This window comes from Vigna radiata, chromosome 1 (assembly GCF_000741045.1).
Source record: "Vigna radiata var. radiata cultivar VC1973A chromosome 1, Vradiata_ver6, whole genome shotgun sequence".
Classification (NCBI taxonomy): Eukaryota; Viridiplantae; Streptophyta; class Magnoliopsida; order Fabales; family Fabaceae; genus Vigna; species Vigna radiata.
The window spans coordinates 8,961,323-8,989,004 of NC_028351.1; the positions used below are offsets into that span (position 1 = coordinate 8,961,323).

The 27,682-nt window shown below is 26.3% G+C and overlaps 2 protein-coding genes across 4 annotated transcripts; both read left to right on the plus strand.

Moving 5' to 3' along the window:
- Positions 1 to 8,397: 8,397 nt before the first annotated feature.
- Positions 8,398 to 16,208, plus strand: LOC106775618 (uncharacterized protein At4g15970). Of its 3 annotated transcripts, none has more exons than XM_014662792.2 (5): positions 8,398 to 9,038; positions 12,872 to 13,237; positions 13,431 to 13,906; positions 14,394 to 14,498; positions 16,116 to 16,208. In XM_014662792.2, the coding sequence occupies exons 1-4, from the start codon at positions 8,823 to 8,825 to the stop codon at positions 14,458 to 14,460; spliced, it is 1,125 nt and encodes a 374-aa protein (XP_014518278.1). In that variant the 5' UTR covers positions 8,398 to 8,822; the 3' UTR covers positions 14,461 to 14,498; positions 16,116 to 16,208. The 3 variants fall into 3 exon arrangements, with proteins under 3 accessions (XP_014518278.1, XP_022639740.1, XP_022639743.1); XM_022784019.1 differs by lacking the exon at positions 8,398 to 9,038 and adding an exon at positions 12,241 to 12,606; XM_022784022.1 differs by lacking the exon at positions 8,398 to 9,038 and adding an exon at positions 12,242 to 12,599.
- A 9,430-nt stretch (positions 16,209 to 25,638) lies between these two features.
- On the plus strand, positions 25,639 to 27,603 carry LOC106768872 (uncharacterized protein At4g15970). Its single transcript, XM_014654242.2, has 3 exons — positions 25,639 to 25,940; positions 26,067 to 26,432; positions 27,036 to 27,603. The coding sequence occupies exons 1-3, from the start codon at positions 25,683 to 25,685 to the stop codon at positions 27,516 to 27,518; spliced, it is 1,107 nt and encodes a 368-aa protein (XP_014509728.2). The 5' UTR covers positions 25,639 to 25,682; the 3' UTR covers positions 27,519 to 27,603.
- The last annotated feature ends 79 nt before the right edge of the window (positions 27,604 to 27,682 follow it).

Consider the following 27,682-nt stretch of genomic DNA (forward strand, 5'->3'; position numbering starts at 1 on the left):
ATCTCCTATATATATATATATATATATATATATATATATTTTTTTTTTTTTTTTTTTTCTCATTATGGTTGTTCAAAGTTGACCAAAAAAATTTATTACTTAAATTCTTCATAGATATTAATGCAAGACGTAACACTAACTCTTTCTCCCTAAACCTTTTATTACTTTATGGATCAAACGAGTAAATCGTGTGAATCTTTTTGTAGATTAATTCTTAACTACGTTTTCATCACGATCACTCAACACTAATAAATTTATTTTTTGGAGATAATTTCATATCCAAAGCCATGTGACAAATAATTAATAACTTAAACTTCGACACTTTATAAATAATTAAACTTTCCAATAGTGTGATTTGCAAGGTCTTTGTCTAGCTGTATGAAAATTATAATTTATTGATTAATATTTGGAAACTTAGTCGTGAAAACCAATGGAATATGCATTTGGGATATTAATAAAGGGACTGTGATTAAGCTGGTTCTTATATTTTAATCCAATTTGTGTTTTTTAAACATGTTGACTAAAGTTTGATTCCTAATTGTCACACTAGAAGGAACTTGATTTATTCAGTAATTTATTACGCCGATCTACACTTCTGAAAATTTTTGTCCACAGCTATATTTATTATAAGTATAAGAAGAATATATTCTTATGTTATGGTCATTATTGCGACAATAATAGAGAAACGGCTCTTGATTTATAAGAATGACTTTATTTTATGGGTAAAATAGCGACAATTAAGTTTAAATCTAAAATCTTATTAAGTGAATTATTAAAAATGATAACGAATATTCAATTTAATTTAGATATATAATGCTATTGTGATTTAAATAATTAAGATTTACAAATTCTAACATTCCATTTTAAATAGATTAAATCTATTAACACGATCAATATTTAAGAAAGAAATAATTCAAAATTAAAGAATATTTTATACTCATCCAAAACTAACTACAATAAACTATTAAGTAAAGTATCTAATTATAAGAATCCAAATATTCAAAACATAAATTAATCATTTCTCAAAAGATATTACAAAACGAGAATCTACAAAATTAAGAATTTTGGGTTGTATCATCACAACATATAGAAGAAGGATAAGCTAATAGGTGAAAAGAATGATCATATGATAAAAATAAAATTAACATCACATACTTAGTCAATCAGACAAATCATTATAAACGCAAGCACATCACATGTAAAGACTCATACAATACTCAATTATTCAGATACATGCAGATATCAGTCTCTGTTAAGTTATGCACTTGTGGTGGTCTTTTATGCTTTGCAGAACCATTGCCAATGGGTTTCGTTCCATCATACACAAGATTAGTCCATTAACATTTTTGACTAAGGTAAAAGCCTTAGATTAGAACCTCCTGCTTCTCTTACCATATACTTCATCTTTTCTACTTGAAACTGGATGGTTATTAAAGTGTCAGGATAACTTTCAATATTGAATCCTTATATCAATGCATACATTGAGAGAACTCAACCTAATCCTCCTTGGATCAGTACCAACAATACTCATACAGATCTCATACACAGGTAACTATTTAAAAAATTTATAAAATCAAGTAAAGCATACAACAACGATGAACCTGGAAATGGATGAAACTCTGTTAATCTTGCTCAGCGAGAACATTCACTCGCTTAATGAGTAGTGCTTAGAGGCCCACTTGTCCAACGACTAGACGCCTCGTTCAACGACACTAGCACTAGAATTCTCAAAGATTAAATCACTCATAATTCACCAAGTGAAAACCTATCACGCCTAGCAACAACCGTCAGTGAACATTTTGCAATCCTCAATGAGAATATTCTTGCCCAACAACTACTAAGTTAGTGACCTTCTACCTTGGCCTTGCCCAACGACGCAACCCTTCGTCTAACGAGTTTGCACAATTATTCAGAACACAATTCTCTAGATTTATACTATTTCAACCATACCAATTCAATCAAATAAAATATACAAAGATAAATACATACAAATTTTGAATTATACAACCTAGATGAACTCAATTCATCCTAATTGTGGTACTATTCAAAAAATATTCTCACATTTCATCATACAAAAGTTCATGCAATTTAGGAATTTAACCCCGACTCAATAGGTCATATTCATCACAAAGCTCAACCATTCAAACAAATCACAGTACAATCATACAATTAGTAATTTCAACATATTTATATCTTAAAAACATTATAATTAGTTTTCCTTACCTGTAAGACAACTAAAATAGCTCAAAGACCCCAAAATACTCTCAAATGCATAAGAAACTCTATCTATACCTAGAAACAACACAAACATGATTAGAGCATGCCATTAGGATTATTGATCAGTAGGCACGTCAGTTGATCTTTGTTTCATGCCATTAGGAACATTACATGCAAGATAAAAGGACTTACATGTGAAGAAAGATCACATATATAAAAAAAGTAATAGAAAACCAACTTATTCTAAAAAACTAATTGGTTAAAACATTGGAGAGCTTGTCGTGAAGATCATTCTAACCATCTCCTATATTCAAATAAAGGAGTACAAAGTGAGAAAACCTAAAAAGAAAAGAGAGAGTTTTAGAAAAATAACTTCTAAATAATTGATGCGTTTCTAAATAATAAAATCCGTTTATAAAAAAATTATTTATTTTTTAACTTTTTAATATTAAAATAATTAAGTATCACTATTTTAAAAATACTATCAATTTTAAAATACAACTCTTTTAGATCTCTACATAAATTATATTATAATAGAATATTTTACCAAGTAATAATTATTTTAATAAAAATATTAATTAATTAATTAAAAAATATTATTAAATTTTCTTTTAAAATACAGGCAACAGAGGCATAACCTGTTTTACCAACCTAAGTTTTATTGTATATAACATTAAAAATTATGAAAAGAGAGACAATAATTTGTAATACTAATTATAAAGATGAAATATGATCTAGAGAAAGATAATATCCTTTATTTACAATTGTGGATATATATAAATATATAAATATGCTTTTATGACTTTTTAATAACTCTATCAATTAGTTGGATGAAAAAGAAAGTGTGTAAATTATTGCTTGTCTCCTTCAAAGAACTAACAAAGTGGCTTAATTGGTTGGTCTATATTTGCCGTGTGAGGCCAAAATTTGTACATTGTCCTTTTCTGTTTATTATTATTTATTATTATTATTATTATTTATTACATATTAATTATTTTTTAAGCACATCCATTTTGTTTTATTGAATGTATCATGTAATACACCTAGCAATAGGATTCTAACCACATTACAGCATTCCAACTAAATGTACCATAATCAGACATTATTCTTATTACGATCAAATGTCATTTAAACTTTATATATCTTTAGTTAAGTTTCTTGGTTCAAAATCTTTTACTTGAGAGTGATTTTATACCTAGAATTACTAGTTAGTAGGCCGTGTAATTTCTTTTTCGTTTTCAAATAACAATATGGATAATTTACTCTTCTATATTAGGGTAGAAAACAAACCTTATACGGAAATTTAAATCATAAATATTAATTAAACAACTATCTTAATTGGATTATGTTTCTTAGCATCAAAATTTAAAAGATCTTTATGCATAAGTTTGAGTTTCATATTAAATTATTAAGATCTAATAAATAATAGAAAAGTAACTGAAGATTTTCTTCAAGAGATAATTAATGAAATATTAATAAGATATGATTTCAACTCATATATAATTGATATTTTTTTAATTCAAAATCTTACCATATATTTGAACGAGGAATTTCAACAATTTGAAAAAATTAAAATATATAATATTTAAAGTTTTTATAATTAAATTTTCTTAATTTTTTAAATAGTTTGTTTGGATAAAATTATTGAAATATTTTATATTTTAATTTTCTTTTCTATCAAGGTAAACTCAACTTTATTCTTGAGTGTGAGTTGAGTTGTCTCAACCTTCGATTAAAGTTGATTTATTTTGATTTTTGGCTGAAGATTCAATCTGAGACAATCATGCTCGACCTTCGTCATAGGTTGACTTAATTCAACTTTGAACAGAGGAAGCTCGAATACACTTTGGGTTAGGCTCACTCGGGTTAACTTTAGCTAAATTGACTCAGGTTAATTTCATCTTAAGATGATTTGATCGACCTAAATCGACTTGGCTCGCCCATCGGCCTGGACCGACTTGACTTAACCTTTGTCATGGGTTAACTCGACTCAACTTTTGTCATGAGTCGACTCGACTCGATATTTGGCATAAACTGACTCGGTTTAACCTTTAACCCAAGTCAACTCTGCTCAATCTCAAGCCGGGTCGACTCAGCTTGACCATCAACCTAGGCCAACTCAACTTGCACTTCGATCCAAGTTGACTTGGTTCATCCATTGGCCAGGGTTGACATGGCTTGATCTTCGGTCCATGCAAACCCGACTAGAACTTCGGTTAAGTCAAACCTGTTCAACCTTAGCTTAAACCAACCCAACTCCAACTTTTGGCACAAGCTGACCCGACTCAACCTTTGGCTTGGACTGATCGGCTTGACCATTGTCCCAGGCCATCTCAACTCGACTCGAAAATTAACTCGGACCAACTTGGATCGACCTTCACATGATCCGACTTAACTCGACTATCGACCTAAACCAAATGGGATCCACTTTCGACCGAGACTAACTTGACTCGTCCTTTGTGAGTGAAGTGATGGTGAAGTTAAAAGTGTAAAATTTCAAATTTCTTATACTTTTGAGAATATTTCAAAATTTTCAATTTTATTCATTTAAAATACCTTCCAAAATTTCTTGATTTTTTGATTAATTACTTTATTTTAGTGTAAAACAAAATTTAAATTCTTTAAATAAATGAATCATCCTTCTAAATTACTTCCTGCACACACACACAACATTTAGATAATGAGTATAAATTCTTTCTGCATAAGATTCAAGTTTCTTGACACTTAAAAAATCCAAAAATAATAATATATAAAAGGAAATACCTTTAATTTTACTCTCTTAAAATTAAGTTTTGAGTTGAAAATAATTTCTTAATATCTTACCTAATTCATACCTCTGTGAGATTTTTCTCTATAAAAACGAAATAAGATTACTATTAAAAGAAGAGTTTTATCAATATATACTTGTTTTGATCTCCCATATATGCTTGCGTCACAGGCATTAGATTTGATCCGTGTAAAAGAGAAAGAGATGAAGATTCAACTATGGTACTGAATAGTGAAGTTTGGACAAAAGAATTTGGTACAAAACGGCAACCTCAGATAACAACAACAAAACACAGTAAAAGAAGAATATATTATAATAACTCATGCTCCTACCCAATCACTTCTCCACAAGATAATAAATAATACTTTTTGCAATAAATGTACTATCAATGTATCTCATTTAATATTTAATATTAAATAATTCTGTGCATAAAAAATAATCACCCATGGCAGAATATTCCACCTTAACAAGCTGCCTTGAATGAACTATATCACCTTTAGCAATCGTCGGATCATCTACTTTGTTTATTTTTAACGGCTAAAATAAAATTGTGTCTATATTTGATTATTTATGTATATATAAAACTTGAATTTGAGACTTTTATTTAAGAGAACTAATTTTACTTAAAGTTTTGTGTGACTATGTTATATATTTATGAAAATATAATAAATATAAAAGTGATAATTAAATTTAATACATGTTTAATCTTTAATTTAGTTAATTGTGTATTTAGGGTATGTATGAGTTTTATGGATTACTTCTATTTTTATAAGAGAATGAGGTTAAGGGGTGGGACTAAAACTTTGAGTAATATAGAGAGTGAAAACAACTTAACTTTGTGGGATGTGGAAAGATTAGATGCAAGAATGAGTTAAACTTAGTCTTTTTGTATTCCACAACATTGATTAATTTGTCCTTCTTCTTCTTTACTCCTTCATTTTCAATCATCCTTCTTCTCCTTCTTTCCTTTCATATGCAAAGAACCCTAATAATAATTGTTAATTATAAGTAAATTCTACTAGTGCAAGGTCTCATCCCAACAACTCAAATGCTCTAAAACACATGTCTAATCAAACCATCTCATTCTTATTAAAGGTTGTACACACTCTAAACTTGGGTTGGATACAAAGTCTACACTTAAGGCAAAAATTCATTCAATCAAAAATGGAAGAATTGCATTGAGTCTGAAATTCTTATATTCTAGACTGTGAAAATGAATCTAGATATACCTTAGAATACTTCTAGAACATTGAATGAATTACATCTAAATAATTTAAATATAAATATAAGTAGTAGTGAAATAGAAGAAGAAAAGATGAAATCTAATCACAGTCTCTACTCCACTTAATTTACATATATTTTATATGTATATTTTATCAAAATCTAAAAACCAAAAATCAACTATCAATATATGTATATTTTATCAAAATCTAAAAACCAAAAATCAACTATCAATATATTTACTAAGTTCTTGTGGATACGATAATTCTCATTTCATTAAATTACAAGTGACTTGATGCATTTGCTAATAAATTACAAAACTAAGTAATTCTTTTAAAACTTGATATTGAGTGATATTGGGACTTAAGCACGATGGACTTGAACACGATGGACATAAAAATCTTAACCAAAGTTTTTTTCATAAGATTTTGATGTTATTGTTGAAAATTTAGTTCAAGTATTTGGTAGTTGTAACCAATAATAATTTTCTTTGATGATAAATAACTATCTTTTATTTTTTTTATCTTAAATTAAATTTTAAAATTATTAAAATACTCTTAGATTTAAAGTTGATTTTTATCTTAATAAAAGTTAGTTTTGTAATCCAAAATTTGATACACTTTGTTAAAATATACCAACTAAAAAACTCTGTACTTAAATTAGTAAATCCCATATATATATATATATATATATATATATATATATATATATATAATGTTGGAAGTTTGGTGTATAAATGTATATAACTTATAAAATAGTGTATAATTTGCGTATGTAACGAAAAATTAATTATATTATTTTAAATAGTATGTATTTTATATTTATGTGGTTATATATAATTGGGAATATTTAGTGAAAGTTATGATAATTTAAGTAGAAAGTTTTGAAAATCTAATTGGAAACCGCCGAGAGGACTATGACTATACAAAATAAATAAATAAATAAATAGTTTTAATGTTGGAGAATTTTATTATTAAATATATGATTATTTAATGAGTTGGTGTATGTGGTATTTGAAGGATTGAAAATGATAGAAAAGTGTGTGACTAAACAAAAGGTAGGAAAAGTGGTGAAAAGTCAAATTATTATAAGTTTATTAGGGAGTGAACTCTGGGAGGAGTTTTAGTTTTCTGACAATAAATATTTTATAAATTCTGCATAAAAATACAACTGGTTAACTTTGTCCGTAAATATTTAAAATATTTATTTTGCCAATTTTACATAATAATGTATTAAGAATATTTAATTTTTTTTATAATTAATTTATTTGATGAATTATGGTTTTGGATTTTGAGTTTGATTCTGAAATTTAATAAAAATTTTAAAATTTCTATTCATAATTATAAGTTTTAATTATGATTAAGCTATTTGATAAAAGATTAATAACATCCTAAACAGAGTATGCATCGTGAACCTTTATTAATGTTATATTAAATATAACATTATATGAGAAAACTGAGATTATAACTTAACTATAAATTAATATATTACGTAGGATTAAATATTTTTTTGATTTCTTAATTTTTAATAAAAATTAAAATTAACTTTTTTATATTTTTGACCAATTTAATTTTAAAAAAATATAAATTTTTTTAATTAATTTTTTTTTTTAGTTTCATATAACGTTTCAAACAGATATCATAATAATATTTAAAATATATTTTGTTTTCAATATTAATTGAAAAATATATTTAAAATTTTAAATAGTTTTGATAAAATTTAGTTAAAAAATTAAATTCATACAATTTAAAAATAAAAAATTAAATTAATCTAAAATTAAAAAAAAATTAATTATAATTTTCATTTAAAATTAAAGATTAAAACATATTTAACCCTTTATATCATTTTAATTATACAAAGAAAACTAAAATATTAAAAATAAAGTTTTTATAAGTAAATATTAATAAAGATCTAGATATTTTAACAACTTCTTTTAATAATTTTTTACAACAGTCACTATTTTATTGGTTTGTTTAAATTTATTTTTAAAAAAATATTTGAAATAGATCAATCACAAATCTGTTATAAAAAATTATAAAAAAATGTTAAAAAAAAACTTTTTCATGTTAGGAATGTCTTCGTTTTTATTAACGCGTTTTGCCATAAGATGTAAAAGAGTAATTAATTAAACCTATAATAATAATAATTGATAATAAATTCTATATATATGTTATAGTTTTAAACGAGTTTCCATCATTCCTTATTTAACATAAATTGATATATAAAGAACAAAAATATGAATAGGTATCCTTTGGATGCAACTTGATGAGTCTCAGTCCTCCCCTCCAATGTCTCTCTCTTGTCGCATCCTTCATCCATAGACAATACTTAATAATAACAATACCTTCTCCTGTAAACACCACCATCTCCACCCTTTACAATCATCATGTGACTTCCTAAACTGTCGCAAAAACATCTTACGACAATCCTTACTCCTTAACTTTTTGTAAACACGCGCATACATATATACAAACATGTTGTGTTTTGCGGCAGAAGCAAGCGGCTAGGTTGTTCAAAGGCACACCACAGTGTGTGTTGTCTATATATAACAGTCTCTGTGTGCAGAAAAAGAAGGGAAAGGGACTAACTTTGGCACCCCAATTGAGCTCTTGCAGCAATGAAGGTCAACTCCCCCAGCGCCGCCGTGGAAAAGGCCGCCGGTGATGGCATCAAGGCGTGGAATTCCGGTGGAAGCCACCTTTTGGCCAGAAGGGTCATACAATTCACCATGTTCCTTGTTGGGTTTGCTGTGGTGTGGATGTTTCTCTATAGCTCTGCTTCTCCCTTTGGATTCCCTGCCTTCTCAAATTACTTCATGGATGACTCAGCAAAAGTTAGTCTCTCTCTCTCTCTATATATATATCCATCTCCTCTCTCTATATGAATATGTGATGCAATTGGGGTTATTGGTGGTGGTGAAGGGAGGATAATGAAAAGAGAGAATTTTGGGAATTTTTTTTTTTTTTTTGGATTTTGATGTTAACCAATAAAAAAGTTGAATTTTTTAATTTTGGTTTTGATGCTTTTTCATTTTATGCCCTAGTTGTTGTTGAAGGATGGTTTTTGATTGGGTTGATGAGACTTTTTGCCTGTGGGTCAATTTGGTTTATTCTTGAAGGCAACCTTGAACAGAACACATGTTTTATGAGTGTTTGCTTATGTTGTTGTGTACTGAGTTTCATTCTTTTTGTTCTTTCCCTTAAACTGTCATGGAGCTATCCAAAAGGGTGAAAAGATAACCCTTTTTGTTTAGTTTGGCTTTCATCATGGTTCCAAAGTTAAAAATCAAGCCTACAAATCAAGCAATTTCAGACAACTATTTGAAAATTCTGAGATTCTTAGAAAGATGTAGCAGAAAGATCATGGATTTTATAACTGATAAGGGAAAATGGGTAGTGATGTGAGTATGGGACCATTTCTAAAATATTACCGTTGCTGATTCGACATGCATCTTTTTCAGTGGACTCAATGCATAAATTTTTTGATGATAATATTTTAATATTTTTTAACAATTTTTTTATAATAAAAAACGTGTTATTATTTTATTGATTTCTTTAAATTTACGTTTAAAAAATATTTAAAACATTCTGATTAAAAAGAGTTGTTAAAAGTATTTATTTTTAAATTTTTATTGTTGGTAATTTTGTCACCATTGCAGTTTCTGACTTCAAAAGATGAGTTTTCTCTATCCTCTTTATGACCCTAATGACCATTGAAGCATGGCATTGGGTGAAATATTCATATTCCCCATGCCTTTAATTTTCACAGCCATGCTTTTTCTGAATTGGTAAAATTTTTTATTGACCATTTAAAATTAGATCTTAATACATTAATAATTGTTTTAACAATTTTTTATAACAGGATATATGTTATTATTTGATTAATTTATTTGAATTTATTTTAAAAAAATATTTAAAATAGATTAATCATAAACGTATGTGTGGTAAAAAGTTGTAAAAATAATTATCAACAAAATTGTTTTCTTTTATTTGAATATTTATATTTTGCTTGAGTTTTTGATGATGTTATAACATAAATTCAAGGACTCAATTTCAAAGTTTCAACATTGATGACATAAATTGATTAATTAATACTTTCTTGTGATTTGTTTCTTCTCTCTCTATACAAAATATCTCCTGAAAACGGATATATCAATGGAAATTTTGGTTTTATATATATAATCTACTTGATAGGGGATAAAATAGTGTCCAATAATTAATGCACATCATCAAACTTGGTTGGGTATATTACTCCATTTCTATATTTTCTATTTTTCTTTTTGTTAAGAACTAACTGTATTAATTGTCGAATCAAGTTTTTTTAGGAAATATAAATTTTGAAAATCAAGTTTTTTAGGTAATATAAATTTTGAAAATCAATTTTTTTAGGTAATATAAATTTTGAAAATCAAGTTTTTTAGGTGGTATAATTTTTGAAAATCAAGTTTTTTAGGTGGTATAATTTTTGAAAATCATTAATTAAATGGATTATTATGATAAAAGATAATTTTATTAAAAGAGGCCAATGTAAGTGTTGATTCATTTAAGTAATTTGCTTGAGAAAACAATAATTATTGAAAAAATAATTAATGCGATTTTTGAATAAATGTAATTTAAATATAATGAGACTTAAATGTTATCATCTTAAAAGTTGTATTTATTGATTATATGGTTTTTAATTTATTGATAGTATAATTTTTTACCTTACATAAAAATTACACTATTTTAGTATTAAGACAAACCAAAAGAATACCCAAACAGATGTATAATTTGAGATGGAATTGGAGAGGATACATATTAATTATAACAAATTTCAAGTATTTGAAAGTGATGTTTCTATTAAAATTTTTTATAAAAAATTAAGATATAAACAGAAAGAAATAAAAATAAATAAATAAATTGAGATTTTATATGATTAAAATCAGCCTTAATAACTGCTCTTACCATTTAAGTTTTAAAATTTCTTTTCATTTGATTCGTTCATAAATATTACGTATATTAATAGGTTATTTCTTTTATATATCTTATAGCCTGTTCCATTTGGTCATAAGGATGCTTTGAATCTTGAATTTGAAAACAGATTATGGAATTTTAATGACACTTTTATTACCCATTATCGAAATATTCTTGTGTGTTTAAGAATTTATCCAAACCAAAGTATATTTATATAATTTATAATATAAAAAACCCAGTTTATTTTAAATCAAATTATATTAAGAAATATCTGAAAGAAAATGTTACCAAACTTGCATTAATATTCTTTTTGGATCAAATCTAAAAGAAGAGAAGCTATCGCGACAACAGACTTCAATTTTATGGGAATAATACAGTTTAATTAATTAATGTTAATGATTTGGGTTTATTTTATGAAAAATGATATTTTAATCCCATTTTTTGATACTATTTTGACACTGTATACGTGTCAAAATATGGTTGGACGATTTCAAATTAAAAAAATAAACTTTGGTTTTTTTCTTCCAAATATATCCCTATCTCAATTTTTTTAATTTGAAATCGTCCAATCACATTTTGACACGTGTGTAGTGTCAAAATGGGATCAAAAAATGGTGTTAAAATATCATTTTCCTTATTTTATTTTGGTAGCTGATGTTTTATAAGGAACCCCACCTTCTAATTAATATTTTTCTAATGTCTCAATATCACACGTTGTCACAACCTTGGTGTACATGTGCAACATAATCGTCAGACATAACCAGCTGTTCACATGGTTGTCCCAACGAAGACTTATTGGTCATACGATGTCTCGTTCTAAAATAAAAGTAACACTAAAGTGATACACGATACACGTTGACATTCATTTAACACACTTAATAAAAATAAAATAATCTTAGAAAAATATATCAAATTAATAAAAAAAACTGTGTTAAAGTATATATATATATATATATATATATATATATATTATCATATTACCATTTTAAACCTCTAAAATGATAATTTTTTACATATATTATGCATTTAAATTATTATTTCTTATTAAAAGTCTCAAATCCAGTTCAATTTAGTAAATATAATTTTGTAGTGTAACCCTGACTGCTTTATAGGTGAAAGGCCATGAAGCATGATGGCCATTGTTTCATTATTGATAAATAAGTGGGATGCAATTTTCTTATGAGATATTATTATTGTGTGGATGACAAAATCTATTATGATAGTGTGATGATTTCACACAGTGAGCTACTATTCTATAGTTGCATATTGATGTGAGGTTGGAGTTTACAGAAAATGTAGAATTTTTCCACAATTTTCACAAAATTAGCCATATTTGCCACTAGTTCTGTGGTCATAAGTGCAGAAGAAGGGGACCATTTTGTTACTTTGACGTTTGAAAGCTTTGTTTATGTCCTTATTGGAAAGATGGTATATGATATATGGTATATGGTATATTCACTTCCTAATTGTTCTCTTGTTTGTACATTTTGTCCATTGTTTTTATGTTTTCCTTACTAAATATCAGATTCTTGGATATGATGAACATTTGATGCCTCTGTGTTCTAGAAATGGAATGGATTGTTTTATCTTTCTGGCAAGCATATATTATCTTTCACTTGTCTTATTATCCCTCTCACGTGTTTGATGAAATTCTTCTGAGAAATGTGAACTTTGGTTACCAAGTGTTTGATGAAGTCTTGGTTTTATGCATCAGGCGAAATATGATCCAAAGCTAGAGAGAGTTCTTAGAAGCGCATCTATGAAGGATAAGACAGTGATAATCACAACTTTGAATGATGCATGGGCAGAGCCAGGTTCCATATTTGACCTCTTTCTTGAGAGTTTTCGCCTTGGAAATCAGACAGAGAAGTTTCTTAAACACTTGGTGGTAATAACTTGGGACCAAAAGGCACATGCTCGTTGTCTTGCTTTGCACAACCATTGTTATTATCTTGAAACAAAAGGTGACAACTTCACCGGTGAAGCATTTTTCATGACAGCAGACTACCTAAACATGATGTGGAGAAGAATTGAATTCCTAGGTTCTGTCCTTGACATGGGGTACAACTTTGTGTTCACGGTATATATATCTATATATGTACACATACACATATACATACACATTTTATTTGCAAAGTAGCTTTTCAAAATCTTCACAATGCACACCACACAACCGCAAACTACGAGGATTTAGTTTAAAAGCTGAATTCACTGGTTTACTGTGATAAAATAATACATGCACTTGTGAATCAATCAGAAGTTTTCCTTTGCAGGATACTGATATAATGTGGCTTAGAGATCCCTTCAAGCGATTTTACAAAGACACAGATTTCCAAATAGCTTGTGATTATTTCAATGGCAATTCCTATGACTTAAACAACTTTCCAAATGGAGGGTTTAATTATGTGAAATCGAATAGCAGAACTGTTAGGTTCTACAAGTTCTGGTTCAACTCTAGGAGTTCCTACCCCAAGTTGCATGACCAGGATGTCCTGAACAAGATAAAAAAGAATTCCTTCATCTCCAACATGAAACTGAGCATTAGGTTCCTTAGCACTGATTATTTTGGCGGATTTTGTAATCATGCAAAGGACTTCAACGAGGTCTTAACAATGCATGCCAATTGCTGTGTTGGTTTAGAAAACAAAGTCAGTGATCTCAAAATTTTGCTTGAGGATTGGAAGAAGTATGTGGCATTGCCTGAAAATGAGAAAAAACAGTTTCATCCTTCTTGGAGCATTAGCTGCAGGTAATGGAAATAACTTTGGTTAACTTTTGGTTCATTTATCCAATAAATACATTGATTTTACAGCATAAATACTTTCCAATATATTTAATGGTAATTATCAGACAAAAGCATAATAAGATTAATCCATAAAATTAATATAAGACAAAATTTGTTATCTAATTACTTATCAAATTCATCCTTATAGTGCATAGAAATTAAATATATGCAATTCCGCTTAGAAGTTGTAGTCAAAAGAATATAAATCAATAATCATATTTGACTTTGGGAGTTGTTAGATAAGATGAAGTGACATATATATCACAGGTACAGATAAAAATAATAACATGTCAATTTATTTGATGGAAAGTTTTATAAAAACTATGTAATATATATAAATCTATTGTTTTTTCTGCCACAAATATATAGTGAGATGTTGCTATCATTAATTGGTGGATATCGTTTTCTGGTACTGTTTTGTATAATTTTTCACATTGTTGACATTATTCAGCACGTCGTTTCAACGTGCCAAAGAAAGAAGGAAGCAGAAGAAGAATAATAAAGGGAGGAAGTTGTGACAGACTCTGGCTGTAACTGTTGATTCATGTATAAAAAGGTATGTGAAATTTGTCTGTAATTGTATGCTTCTTTTGAAACTCATTGAGAAAAAAAAAAATTTCTTTTTCTTTTTTTTTTTTTTAAATTTTACTGACAATTATTAAAGTATGACTTTGTTTTTACTTTATTCTTGTTTTATAAAATTGTATATATAATTGGTTGTGATTTTTTTAGGGAGAGATAAAAGAAACATGAAAATTTTATAAAGTAGTGAAAACAAATATTTGCTCAAAAAGTCTCATAATTTCCAAGTTATTGTTGATTTGTTTGTTGCAAGTAGAATAGTGTTTATATACAATTGGTGAGTTGATATACTGTTAAAATGGGAATAAGTTATTTATTTAACAATTATTTTTTTATAGAAGAAATGTTTTTTATATAATTAAATTGTATTATAAATAAATATTTTTAATACATAAATTATGCTATAATTAATTTTTAATAAACAAGTATTTGTAACATATAAATTATATTTTGAATCTATAGTAAGTAATTTAAATTATGATATCAAATATTTTTAGTTATTTGTATAAACTTTTATATTTATTTTAAAAAATAAAATTTAATTTAAAAATAAAAATAAACAAAAAATGATTTGAGATGGTTGAGATATAAAGATTTGGCACGGTGAAGGGTTGTTACACATTCTAATTAAAATTAGTATTTAACATAGTATATGTAAGTTTTTATTTTATATACCATAATTAATTTTGTTATAAAAAATATTTTTGAGCTATTTTAGATCTGTAATAAACAAATTAAATTACAATACAACGTTAAGTTAAAAGATAAGAGGTTAAGAATATTCTAAAAAAAATGTTTTCATTGAATAAATTTTTCAAAATTATTTTTGTTAAAGAATAACTTTTACAAATATTCTCATCCACTGATTATTCTAATTTTATTCATGATTTAAATTACTCAGTGAATTCTTAAACTATTGGAGAGTTTTGAGTTCATTCTTGAAGTTAAAAAAAATGTATTAGGATATTTAGTGTTGCAATTAAGTACATAAAAACCCTTTAAGTTTGTTTAATTGCAATTTCTTTATTAAAATATGAATCTAATTATATACTTTTTTTTTAATCTTGAAGTTTGTTTAAATTTCACTTAAATAAGTTTTATGTTCACAATTATTATTCATTTCTGTTTCTAATACATAGTAATTTTTTTTTTCAAATTGAGTACGTATTAAATTCTAAAAGTTTGATTTAAATTTTTAAAATAATATTTATTTATATTTTGTTTATGATATTATGTTATCTCAATCAAGAAATATCTTAAAATCTCATTTTTATTTTTTAACTTTTTTTTATCGTAATAATATATATATTTTTATTATATGATGATAGACTTATAATATCAACATAGATAATAAATGTGTATCATTCTTCAATATTCTAAATTATACTATGCACGTTTCAACTTAACTAGCACAAGCACAATAAAACTTACACATATAAGAAAATATATTTAAATCTAAATATTTAATTTATAATGTATCTAATTAAAAAATATAATATTAGATATTCAAAATAAAAATGTATCATATATTAAAAAATTTTAAGTAATTTAAGTAACTAATTAAACCCTTTTTTTTATATTGGTTTTGAAGGTGATTGAAGAATGATTGACTCAAATTTGGGGTTACAGATTAAGGTTGAGAAGCCAGTTATCTTGCAACAAAATAGAACGGTGTAGAAGAGAAGTGCAGGAAAAAAGAGAAAAACTTTGCATTTGTTTTTTAGTCAAATTTCAATTTCTTACTTTCCTTAGTTAAATTTAAACTGTTATTATTTCTTAGACATTTTTTTTTTTTTACATTTTTCTTCTTCTAAAATTTACTGTTTATACCAATGTTTGTTTAATTTCAATCTCTTTCCATAATTTAGATATGATAGAATAATTTTTTACACATTCATTTAGGTATGATAGGATAATCTTCATTAATTATTACTTATATTCATTTATGGGATTCAAGTCATAATATAATACTCAATATTTATACTATACATATGTATAAAGGTATTTTGTTTCGAAAAATATAATTCAATAGCTGTTAATTCATTAAATTTCAACTCATCTTATAAAATAGTCAATTTTAATCAAGGAAATTCATTAAAATCATACAATATGATAATTAAATTTACATGAATGTTAAAATAAATTAAATTTTTATATATCACGACTCCTTTAATAGGATTAATAATTAAATTAAAGTTTTAGGAATTTTATTGAGTTAATCTCAACTGATTTATTTCATTGGACAAAATTAGATTTTGTTAGATTTCATAGGTGTGAATTTGCATTTGGTAAAATTGATTCTCGTGAGCAAGTATAGAATCACAATTCACTATTTGAAAAATAATTTCGTTAAAGCAAATTAAAGAAGAAAAAAAGAAACTTCTGAGGTAGTTTCATTCACATCTCCAATAATTTCATCCTGTACCTTTAATTTTCAAAAATAGCTTTAGAAATTATACTTTTTTTTATCAAATTTCTGATGAAATTTCTTTTAAAGATAAAAAAAATAATCTTTCATTGGATTTTAAAATCCAATAAAAAAATTCTTCATCAAATCTCAAAATTTAATAAAAGAAAATTTATCATCGAATTTTGGAAATTTTTTTATTAGATTTCGAAATTTGATGATAAATGTTGTTTAAACTATGTTTCTTTCTTCTTGCACCTCCCATTTTTTCCTTCTGCATCTCATACATTTCAATATCTCCATTTTATTCTTGCAAATTTTTTAATCTCTCCTTTTTCTTTTTGCACTTCAATCCTCACCTTCTTGGGGTTGGCTTTGAGATACCCTTTGTCCATACATTTTGAAATGCAATTTGGAATAGTTATTTCGAAAAGTATTTATACATTCTAAGATATATTTCAGAACAGTTATTTTAAAATATAAAATTTTTTAACTTACTCAAAAATAAAAATAAAACTTATTGAACACCAGTAAATTTTAACTCACTCAAAAAAAAAATAAAAATAGAGTTATTCGTACTTAAATCCTTCATCAAAATTTCACAAATTCCACTTCAAGTGCATATAACAGTAACAGAAATCTTGAATTGCAATCACATAAAAAAAACCATTAATACAATCCAAAACCACTCGTTTATTCATAGCTAAATTTAGGACAAAATTAATTTTCATTACCTGGAGTTGAATAAGAAAATAAAAGGTTTAATAACCAATTTTGTCTCAAGTTTCGTTGACAAATCTCAATTTAGTCCCTCCTTTTAAAAGTGTTTGAAATGGGTCCTCACTTTCAAAATTTTGAATCAATTTAGTCCCTTTTGTTAAACAGAAACAAATGGTCTTAAGGGTTTAATGATTTAGCGTAAGAGATATTATCTTCTTATCTTCTGCCAAATCATCAAGCCCTTAACGTTGTTTGTTTCTGTTTGACCGAAAAGACTAATTTGACACAAAATAAAGACCTATTTCAATCACTTTTAAAACGAGAGACTAAATTGAAATTTGTCAACCAAACTGAGGACAAAATTGGCTATTAAGTCAAAATAAAATAAAACACCAAAACTCCTTACACAATCTCAAGAATCCTAAAAATTGACCTTTTCTACCTATGCTAACACCTCTCATAACTTCACTCTATGCTATCGTTACATTCAACAATTTATGGCATTTAAATAAAAAGTATTCCTCCAAAAGTACTATATTGCATCTTAGCATACAATTTCAAAATCAAAACAATTCAATTTCAATGATAAAACATCTTTTGCTCAAATATTTGCTTGTTCTAATAAGATGAAACTATGAACATACAGTTAATTGAACTATGCACTTTGTCAAAATTTAAAATTTATACTCCAATTAGATTTTTATCCCAAACTTACAACTAAATTGGAATAAAAAGTTAATAACTTCTCTTATTTAATAAGGGTTCATTTTATAAGTTATTGTTAAAACATTCCAAGTGATAGGATTCACTTTATTACTTTAAAGCATTACATTATTAATAAAATAATAAACTAAACACATAAGTATATAAAATGTATTTACAAATCCTGTGTGAGAAGAACAAAAGCTTAAACTTTTGAAAGATAAATAACACTTCATCACTTAGGAAGATATATATAATACAAATTTATATAATTAAGTGATAATTATTCTCTCTTGAAAACTATTAGTCCTATTGCTTTACAACTCTCTCTCTCATATGCATTATTATTTGTTCATGTATAACATACTATCATTATATACAGATAAACAATAATAAAACAAATAATAAGACAAGCTAGTATAATTATAATAATTCTTATTACTCAAATTAATGGTATAATCAAGTTCTTTTCCTTTAAATTAATCATTAATATCATACAAGTTTCAATCAAAGGATATCCAAAATAAGTCATACAATATTGGCATTTGACTATACTTCCGAAAGGTATATGTATTGAGTAGACCCAGAAATCTTACACCTCTCATCTCCTACATTTGTCTTACAATAACTATAACTATATAATAGAGGGTCGGGAATCCTCCCTTCCATAGAGCATAACAAGGTAAATTATATATTTTCTAGTTTGATCAACCACCAAAATTGTCAATATAGAACTTTCTTCAACTCTCATAACTAGACATCATCCTCTACATGAGTGAGATTCAAGTAAAGCTAGGACAATAATCTCTTTACATGATCAATGAATCAATAAACTATAACACATTATCAATGTAGTATTTTCTCCTTGAAAATTTCTGCATTATCCTCATCCATACAATCAAACTAACAATATTCTCAACACATTTCCATTACATACGGTTCATACAATACATTTAGCTTTTTAATGATAAATTAAACTTGATTTAAAACATTTCATACTCAAATATGTTTTTCAAAAACAAAATAAATGTTATACTTGAAAATCCCTTTTCTCAATGACCGACACCGTGGTTCGCTCAGTAGGTGGGTACTAGAAGAAATTCCTCAAAAATTCATTCAACAAGCATATCTCTCCAAATTTCTCTAAAGGAGTCTTGTCTCGTCTGATGAGAGAACACACCCTTACTTCTTTGACTTTTCTAAAACACTTCTTACTCAGTGAGTAGATTACTCACTCATTTAGTGAGGCTCCATTGCCTTTCTAAGTTGGTAAAATATGCACTTGTTCAACGAGTGAAACACCGACTTAACAAGTTTGCGTAATTTAGACCTGCACCAAAAATACCAGATCTATGATTTGGTCCATGTAGCCCTCTGGGCACGATTTTTTTTCTTAGAAAGACATCAACCAAGTTGCAAAATGTCATTTAACCAAATCAGTAAACTTATATCTCTACAAGATCTCTCAAGCCAATCACATAAAAATCTACATAAAGGAGTTTTAACCATCTATAACATACAATTAGCATTTCACTAGGCACAATCAATCAATTATAAACATCACAATAATGTCTCATAACCATTAAGTTAAACTCACATATTCATCTCACATTTCAATTGATAGTTGGAATTGTATAAAAACACAAGCTTTCCTTACCTGGATAGACCCTCATAAAGTCCAAAAGGTTATGTACAAGCTTAAATCTCACAAACTCCACAAACTTTATCTCACACATGTTACTCTACTTGAACATACAAAACTGTAATCAACATTCATAACATACTATAACGATCCTATTCGAACAGAATTTATTATGAGTCTTTTAACATCACATATACAAACATTTTAACCTCTTCATGAAAAGAGATTTCTTAAAAGACTACAGGGAAGAGTAAAAGATAAACTTACTCTATTGAAGATTCTGATCGAGTAAAATTGTCGACCTCGATGCAGGAATTGTATGCATACACCGATCTTTATGCTGACAAAGAAAGTGTTTAAAAAAATTTGAGAGAAAATAATAATTCCTACAAAATGAAATTAAAACTATTCTATTTATAATCTAACTTTTTTTTTAGTAACGAATAATTGAGTATTATTTTTTAAGACTACTAATATTTTTAAGTATTTTCTATGCCCTTACAATTGTAAAATAAAAAAATATTTTATAGTTTAGAAAAGATACAAAAACACATAAAATTAAAAGATGCTCATTTACTCAATAAATATCTCATTGAAACCTTATCGTAAGATAATATAATTAATATTAGAAAAGGATAAAAAAAACTAAGAAGAAATTAAGAGAAAAAAAATTAAAAAGACAATTTCATACAAAAATTTCTAAAAAATAATTATCCGTAGTTATCTAAAAAAAAGTTGTAATAATTAGTTAGTTTGTTCCTGTTCTTTAAAGTGTGTATTAGTAAGTTGACTCTTTTTTTTTTCTTTTATCAGCTCTACGTAAATATCTCGTTCTTTATATAAACGTAAATCAATAAGAATTTTATTTTCATTGCACATCTCTTATCTTTTCCTTTATTTCCTTGCTCGTAATATTAATATCGGTTAATTGTTTCATTCCAAAAGCAATGTGATTTTGCATAAGAAATCAACACAATTATATTCAAGAGAGTTAATACATCATGCTCGGAACTTTGATAGTAAATAGTTAATATTTTAATAGACTCAATATAAAAAAAAAATTCCTTTATATATTTTTTAATCATATTTATGGATAGAGTTAGAATCTCACAAATTGAGAGTTATGTTACTTTTACTTTATATATATAATAATTTAATTACAACAATTTCATTTTAAATTTTTTAATTTAAATTAAAAATTTATTTCGTATTACTTTTAAATAACATAATTCAAAATTTGCAATATTTTAAATTATAATATATTTTCCTTCAATTTAATTAATCAATTTCAATATTTTACGTATAAAATTTAAAAGAAAAAAAAAACACATACCAACTTATTCCCTTCCACTTTTGAGTGTCCCATCCACACTATCCAAACCATTTTCTCACGTCATATAGAATTTAAAATAATTAATTATTGTTTAAAATAATTAAAATAAATCATAGAAGTCAACGGTTGTACAATGTACTACATTTTGTTAATGTTCGCATAATGCTATCTAAACTTTTTTTGTATAATATTTAGTTACGATTAAGGTTGAAAAACATATCCTAGGTGAGATATACAAGTGTTCTAGTTTTGTAAATGATCTACATATAATATAATAGTCAACTCAAGAATATTCGATATTCGTTGATTAATTTTTGCTCAAATACCTTTTTAAAAATAAGGAATAAAAATAAAGTTGTCAGTAAAATATATCGATGATTGGAAATTCTTTATATTTTAATTTAATATATTTATATTGTATTAAGGCTTATAAAATTAAACATGTTCTAAAATAAATTAATTTAGTTTTAATTTACATTTGTCTTACTTGAATTTATTTGTCAACAAAATTAATTCTATTTGTACTGATATTTTATAATATAATTTTAAGGTCAACTTTTCATAAAAAGGAAAAAAAGTTCAATTTTCCTATTTTAATATTCAATATTTTTTTTCTCTAAAATTATTATCATAAATGCAAGCCGAAATAGTACTAACCTCTTACATTTTCGGCTCCCTATAATAGCTTAAGTTATTAGACTTCTACACAGTGACTTAAACCTAGAATAAAAATATCACTTTTCATAAAAAGGAAAAAAAGTTCAATTTTCCTATTTTAATATTCAATATTTATTTTTTTTAGTTTTTTTAATGTCATAAATGATATTACGTAAATATTGTTTTATAAATAATTTGTAATAGTTTTTTTTTTACTTTAAGTATTTTTATGGTTTAATATCTTAGTAAATTCCTATTTTTACATAAAAAAGGTGGTCTGAAACGTAGAGTTCGTGGGTGAAAAAGGTGGTTTTTGTACTATATAAATATATATTATAAATATATTTATATTGTGTTTGGAATCGAATCGTTTTGACGGTGATTATTTTCTTTCACACAAATCCTAATAATACGAAGTCTCAATTTTTTTTTTCAATCTCATTTGCATTTCTGAATTGCAGGAGACTGTACTTAAATTTTTAGATTTTGTTCACTTTACCCTTTTCTAAATCTGAATCCATTCGAAATTTTTAATACAAAATTTGTTTTTAATGCCACGTCAGATACACTGTCCATACCACGTAATCCAAACTTAAACGGTCTGTCCAGTTTAATCACAGGCCTCTAATTACTTCAATTTTACACACAAAAAAAAAATTCAATTGAGATACACAAAAAAGAATCTACTTGAGATTCATGCCGAAAATAGAGACATACCAACACATTAAACCTATTTTTATCTTTACAGTACTTATTAAATTAGTGTTGTGTTATAAGATAAGATGATTAATGTTTTATTATCCTTTTTAAAAAAATGTAGGTTTTGTTATAATTTACGATGTATAAATTAACTTAATAAAAGCATATTTACATGTGTTCATTTTTTAAAATTTTACATTTATTTACTACTTTAAATAAATAATTTTATCATGGATTTATCTTAACTTGTGAGAATGTAAATTGGGATCATATATACGTTTAGTTTAGTAATTAGTTTCACAATTTTTTTTAATTAATTTGATCTCATAAAGTTGACTTAAATATAGAGTTGCCAACCCTTCTACTTTTTCGCCACTAGAGTCGTCCCAACGCCATTGTCATCACATGAACTTGCAAATTCATTACTTTACGTTTAAGTTAATTACATTTGACTTTTTAATTTTAATTAATTTTGATTAAGCTGTTTTGCCGCCACATTCAATCACATTTCTTAGAAAATGACTCAGTTCAGTCTCTTTTAGTATATCACACCCGACTGACTTATATTTTATTGTATAAAAGTTAAAGTAGGATTAGTAATTTAGATTTTATTTTTAGGTCTTTATAATTTTTTAAATAAAATTAATTTGATCTCATTTTGCTAACAATGTTAGATTGGTTTAATGATAAACATAACATACTCGAAACTTTGAACATAATCTTAAAATTATTAAACATAGTCAAACCAAATAATACAATGTCACCTTTATAACACTATCAAAAAATCCTAGAAACCAAACAATTTTAGGAACTTCAAACCAATCCTAAAAAGATGGATTCTCAAAACTTGCGAGAAATTTCCTTTATTTTTTTTTCTAAAATATAATTTAAATAAAAATATTAAATAAATATTTTTAAAAATTAATAACTTATTTAATTAATCTCATAAATTTGTAAGAAATGTTAACCATAGAATGTGTGTTAAAAAAATATGTACTTGAGACTCTCTTTATATATAATTATGTAAAGAGACACATTATTTTAAAAAATAATCATATAGTTTTATGGTTTATGCATTTGACTATAATTTAATGGTTTATATTATCAATTTTTATAATTTTTATTCAATTGGTTTCCAAAACAAATAAACATATACTTAATCCTTTGTTACGTCCTGGATTTTAGTTTTCTTTTATTTTTCATTTGATTCATTATCTAGTAAGTTCACACTTTGGATACAAACTAAATATTTTTTTATTAAAAATATAGAACTTTTTTCAATAAAGAAGTGCTCCTAAATTTTTACAAATCTTTCTAATTGTGCATGAAGAAAACATATTCTATACCACCTTATAAATTATTATTGTAAATTTAGAAAGCTACATTTTTATAAAGTTTATCATCTATATCATTAATAAAGAAGATTTTCTTCTTTTACCGTACACAACTTTTTCTTTAAATTTTACTTTTTAAATAACCTTTATTTATTTTAATTTAAAATAAGTATTTTATTATTTTTATATTTTAAGTAATTATTTATTTAAACTTGATTATTCTTTAAACTAAAATAATTTTTTTATTATATATATATATATATATATATATATATATATATATATATATATTATATAATAAATTCCTCTATTATAATTAATATTTAAAACATAATTTATAAGTGTTGGTATTTGAATTATAATATAGTTAAATATTTCCATATTCAAATAATATAATATAACAAGTTAGATCTTTCAATTTTTTAAATTATTTTTTATTTTAGTTTTTAATTTTTAATTTATTTACATAAATTTGCTAATTGTATTAATTACACTATCTTTTGTTACGTAAATTTGATGAGATATAAGAGATAAATAAAAACAAATTGATAAAATTATACTGTATGATCATTTGATTAGTCATAAACTCGACAGTTCACTTATGTCAATTTATCAAATAACGAGTTTGGTCAAACTAATAGAAACAAGTCGACAAGTTTTGAATCAAACTGATTCATATAAAATATTCTAAAAAATTAATCTTAAAACTGATAAACTTAAAAATAAAATATAATTAGATATATTTAAACTGTAATTATATTAATATTAATCAAAAGTTTTTTTCAAAATGTATAAATAGAAATTAAAAATAAATAGATAAATTATATGCATTTATTATTGCCGAATAAGTTTCCAAATATTAATCAATAAATACAGCTAAATAACTTGCAAATCACACTATTGGAAAGTTTAATATATAAAGTGTGGAAGTTTAAGTTATTAATTATTTATCACATGGCTTTGGATGTGAAATTATCTCCAAAAAAATAATCTATTAGTGTTGAGTGATTTTCATGAAAACGTATCGAAGAATTAATCTACAAAAAGCAATGCACACAATTTACTCGTTTGACCCATATAAAGTACGTAATAAAAGGTTTAGGGAGAAAGAGTTAGTATTACGTCTTTCATTGATATTTATGAAGAATTTAAGTAATTAATTTTTTTAGTCAACTTCCAACAACCATAATAAAATTTAAATCTCGACGTGTTAAAGTTAAATATTTGTATGTAAAAGAAATATTATTACTGAGATGGTCTTACTATTATTGTCTATAAAAAAAAGCTATCATAGTTTTCATACTTAAATTACATAATTTTTCATATTTAAATAAAAACACACAGCAAAAGAATATTATATTCAGTTGATCATATTTAAGGGAATCTGTGAATCTCTGAGCTTTGGACAACAGAAAAGTTATTATCTATATTATTAATAAAGAAGATTTTTCTTCTTTTACTGTACACAACTTTTTCTTTAAATTTTATTTTTTAAATGACTTCTATTTTAAGTTAAAATGATTATTTTAATTATTTTTATGTTTTAAGTAATTATTTATTTAAATGTATTTTAAGTAATATATATACATTTCCTTTGGCAACGTGAACACTCTCATAGCATATATAGAGGGAAGAAAAGAAAGAAGGAAGTAAAAGGTGTTCATATGAAGTCAAAGAATGCATCTTTGGCACCCCCAATTCAGGAAACAACAATGGAGGCAAGCGTCGGCGCCGCCGTGGAAAAAGCTGCCGGCGACGGCATGAAGGCATGGGATGGTGGTAGCAACATTTTGGTGAGAAGGGTGATGTATGTGGCCATGATCCTTGGTGGAGTTGGAGTGTTATGGATGTCGTTTTATCACTTTGGTTCTCCCTTGGAATGCCCCACCTTCTCACGCTACTCCATGGATGAATCATCAAAGGTCAGTATCTCTTTCTCACCATCTTTGAGTCAACATGGTGGTCAAAATTCAAGAGAATCAAAATAGTTTTTTCTGATGCTATTTTCTTACCAAGTGTTTGATGTTTGTCTTGGCTTTATGCATCAGGGTGATAATGATCAAAGGCTAGAGAGTGTTCTTAGAAGGGCAAGTATGAAGGATAAGACAGTGATACTTACCACTTTGAATGATGCATGGGCAGCGCCAGGTTCCATATTTGACCTCTTTCTTGAGAGTTTTCGTATAGGAAATCAGACAGAATATCTTTTAAACCACTTAGTGGTAATAACTTACGAACAAAAGACACAAGATCGTTGCCTTGCTGTGCACAAGTATTGTCACAACCTCATGTCTAAAGGTGACAATTTCACTGGTGAACAACGTTACATGACCCCAAACTACCTACACATGATGTGGAAAAGGCTTGAATTCCTTAGTTCTATTCTTGATATGGGATATAGCTTTGTCTTCACGGTATGTACATATATGTTTCTTTTGCAAAAAATGCTTAACATTGTTTTTTAAAATGTAACTCAACCCTACAAAACTATTTTATAAGGTGAGGTATAAACATCTCGTGCGTGATAGTAGAAATAGATGGTCCGATAGTGACCCTGTGTGATAGTAGAAATAGGTGGTCCAGTAGTGGTCCGACATCAGGTGGAAAGTGGTTTTTGAATTTCTAGTCGATATGAGAATTCTAATATATCCTTTTCATGCCGAGTTATAGACATCTTATGCGTGATAGTAGAAATTGGATGGTCTGATAGCGGCCCCAAAACAGATGGAATAGAAATATCCAAGAAAAAAAATATCATTAGGATAGACTCTAATCATAGTTCTGATACCATATTAGAAAAAAGGTTTTTAAGTCTAATTCAATCCCATAAAATCGACTTAAGTTTCCATCTCAATTATATATTATAAATTTGCATATTATTTGTTGGAGTGGAACTTCCAACAATCTTTACATTCACTCAACCAAATAACGAAAGAAGGATATGTCATGAAAACGTTAGGAAAAGTTTTCATTAACATCTGTGAAGTAAATGGTTTGTTTTTTGTTTTCTTTTGCAGGATTGTGATATAATGTGGCTTAGAGATCCCTTCAAACAATTTTTCAAGGATGCAGATTTCCAAATAGCTTGTGATGCTTTCAACGGGAATTCCTCTGACATAGACAACCCTCCGAATGCAGGGTTTAAATATGCGAAATCTAATTATCGAACAATTTGGTTCTACAAGTTCTGGATAAACTCCAGGAGTACATACCCAAAATTGAATGAGCAAGATGTGCTGAACAGGATCAAAGGGCAGCCTTCAATTTCTGACATGAAGCTGAAGATGAAGTTCCTTAGCACCAGCTATTTCTCAGGATTTTGTCAGATTAGCAAGGACTTCAACAAGGTCACAACAATGCATGCCAATTGCTGTGTTGGTCTAGACCGCAAAATCAGTGATCTTAAATTGGTGCTAGAAGACTGGAAGAAGTATATGGCGTTGTCTGAATATAATAAAACGGATTCACATCTTTCTTGGAGGGTACCAAAACGTTGCTAATTCTAATTTCTCAGAATTTTACAATTCAATGTATACCAGTTATATGATTCATAAATATTTTTTTTCTCTTACAACAATGAATAATATACATAACTAAAAATTAATCAATCAATTAGTTAAAAATAATAATAATAATAATAATGTTATTATTGTTATAGTAATTA